This window comes from Theropithecus gelada, chromosome X (genome assembly GCF_003255815.1).
Source record: "Theropithecus gelada isolate Dixy chromosome X, Tgel_1.0, whole genome shotgun sequence".
Classification (NCBI taxonomy): Eukaryota; Metazoa; Chordata; class Mammalia; order Primates; family Cercopithecidae; genus Theropithecus; species Theropithecus gelada.
In genome coordinates, this window is record NC_037689.1 from 662723 (window position 1) to 664001 (window position 1279).

Consider the following 1279-nt stretch of genomic DNA (forward strand, 5'->3'; position numbering starts at 1 on the left):
TTCCATTTGTTTGTGTCCTCTTTTATTTCACTGAGCAGTGGTTTGTAGTTCTCCTTGAAGAGGTCCTTCACATCCCTTGTAAGTTGGATTCCTAGGTATTTTATTTTCTTTGAAGCAATTGTGAATGGGAGTTCATTCATGATTTGGCTCTCTGTTTGTCTGCAATCATCTTTTTAAGAGACTCCTGTAGCCAAGCTATAAAATCAATGTATGGTTCTCTTGGTCCCTGTTTCATAGCACTAAAGGAAGGGTATTGTTCTCCACGTGAACTGATTTTTTCCCAAACCCTAATACACACTCCACTAAGCTGTTCTACAGCATCATCCTGCATGACCACTTATGCATCTAAACCAGCCCAGCTGCCAACCCCCAAAAGTTGATCTGCAGTTATATTAATTTGAGGTTTGGCCTCTTTGTTGCAAGCAGCCTGAATGGATGCTTCCTCTGCCCACCAAGTTTTAAATTGTAAGAACTGAGCAGGAGTTAGACAAGCTCGAGTAAAAGCATCCCAGTCAGTAGGAAGCATCCGACTGGAAACAGTAGCATTCTTTAACTGTCCCATTACAAAAAGAGAACCTGGTCCATACTGATTCATAGCTTGTTTAAATTATTTGAGTAATTTAAAAGGAAAAGGCTCAAATGTAGCTATAATATTTCCCTGTTGAGCTGGGGGGTGTATTCTAATGGGGAACTGCCAAGCCTCTAAATCACCCTCTCGTCTAGCTTGCTGAATTCCTGCCTGAGTAGAACTAAGAGCAGTCACTTGAGGCGCTGCTCAAACAGTCACTGGGGCAACTACTTTTTGCCCAGAGTCCTCTGGAAAAGAAAGATCTGGGGAGTCTTTTTCCTCAAAATAATAATGAGGGGGGTGCAGAAGGGTAGGGATGAACCTCCCCCTCCTTTGCTTCTTTAGCTTTAGCTGACAAATAAACCTGGTCTGTAACCTCTTCTGTTACTTCATTATACTCTTGTTCCTCCTCATCATCAGTGTGAAAAAGTTCCAAGGTGAAACGAACCAGAGTCCACACTTGTCCCATTGTTACCGTCATGATTCCAAGCTCCCCTTCTTACTCACCGCTGGGATTGCTTTAAGAGTACTCGGGTGTCCTCCAGCTAGTTTTCTGTTCCAACCATTGCTCCAGTGACCCTTCGACCTGGATTCGAGCCCCCATGATGGACACCACTTGCCAAGACAAGCTTGGTTGGGGAGACCCTAACCCAGTGGTGCTAGAGGAATTAAAGACACACACACAGAAATACAGAGGTGTGAAGTAGGAAA

General features: G+C 43.8%; 1 protein-coding gene across 1 annotated transcript in view; it reads right to left on the reverse strand.

Annotated features, from left to right (window-relative positions):
* LOC112616285 (centromere protein V-like) overlaps nt 1-562 on the reverse strand; it is a 2533-nt gene extending 1971 nt beyond the window's left edge. The window contains exon 1 of the mRNA XM_025373285.1: nt 523-562. Within this exon, the coding sequence (XP_025229070.1) occupies nt 523-562 (40 nt within the window). The remainder of the gene's footprint in view (nt 1-522) is intronic.
* Between the last annotated feature and the right edge of the window lie 717 nt (nt 563-1279).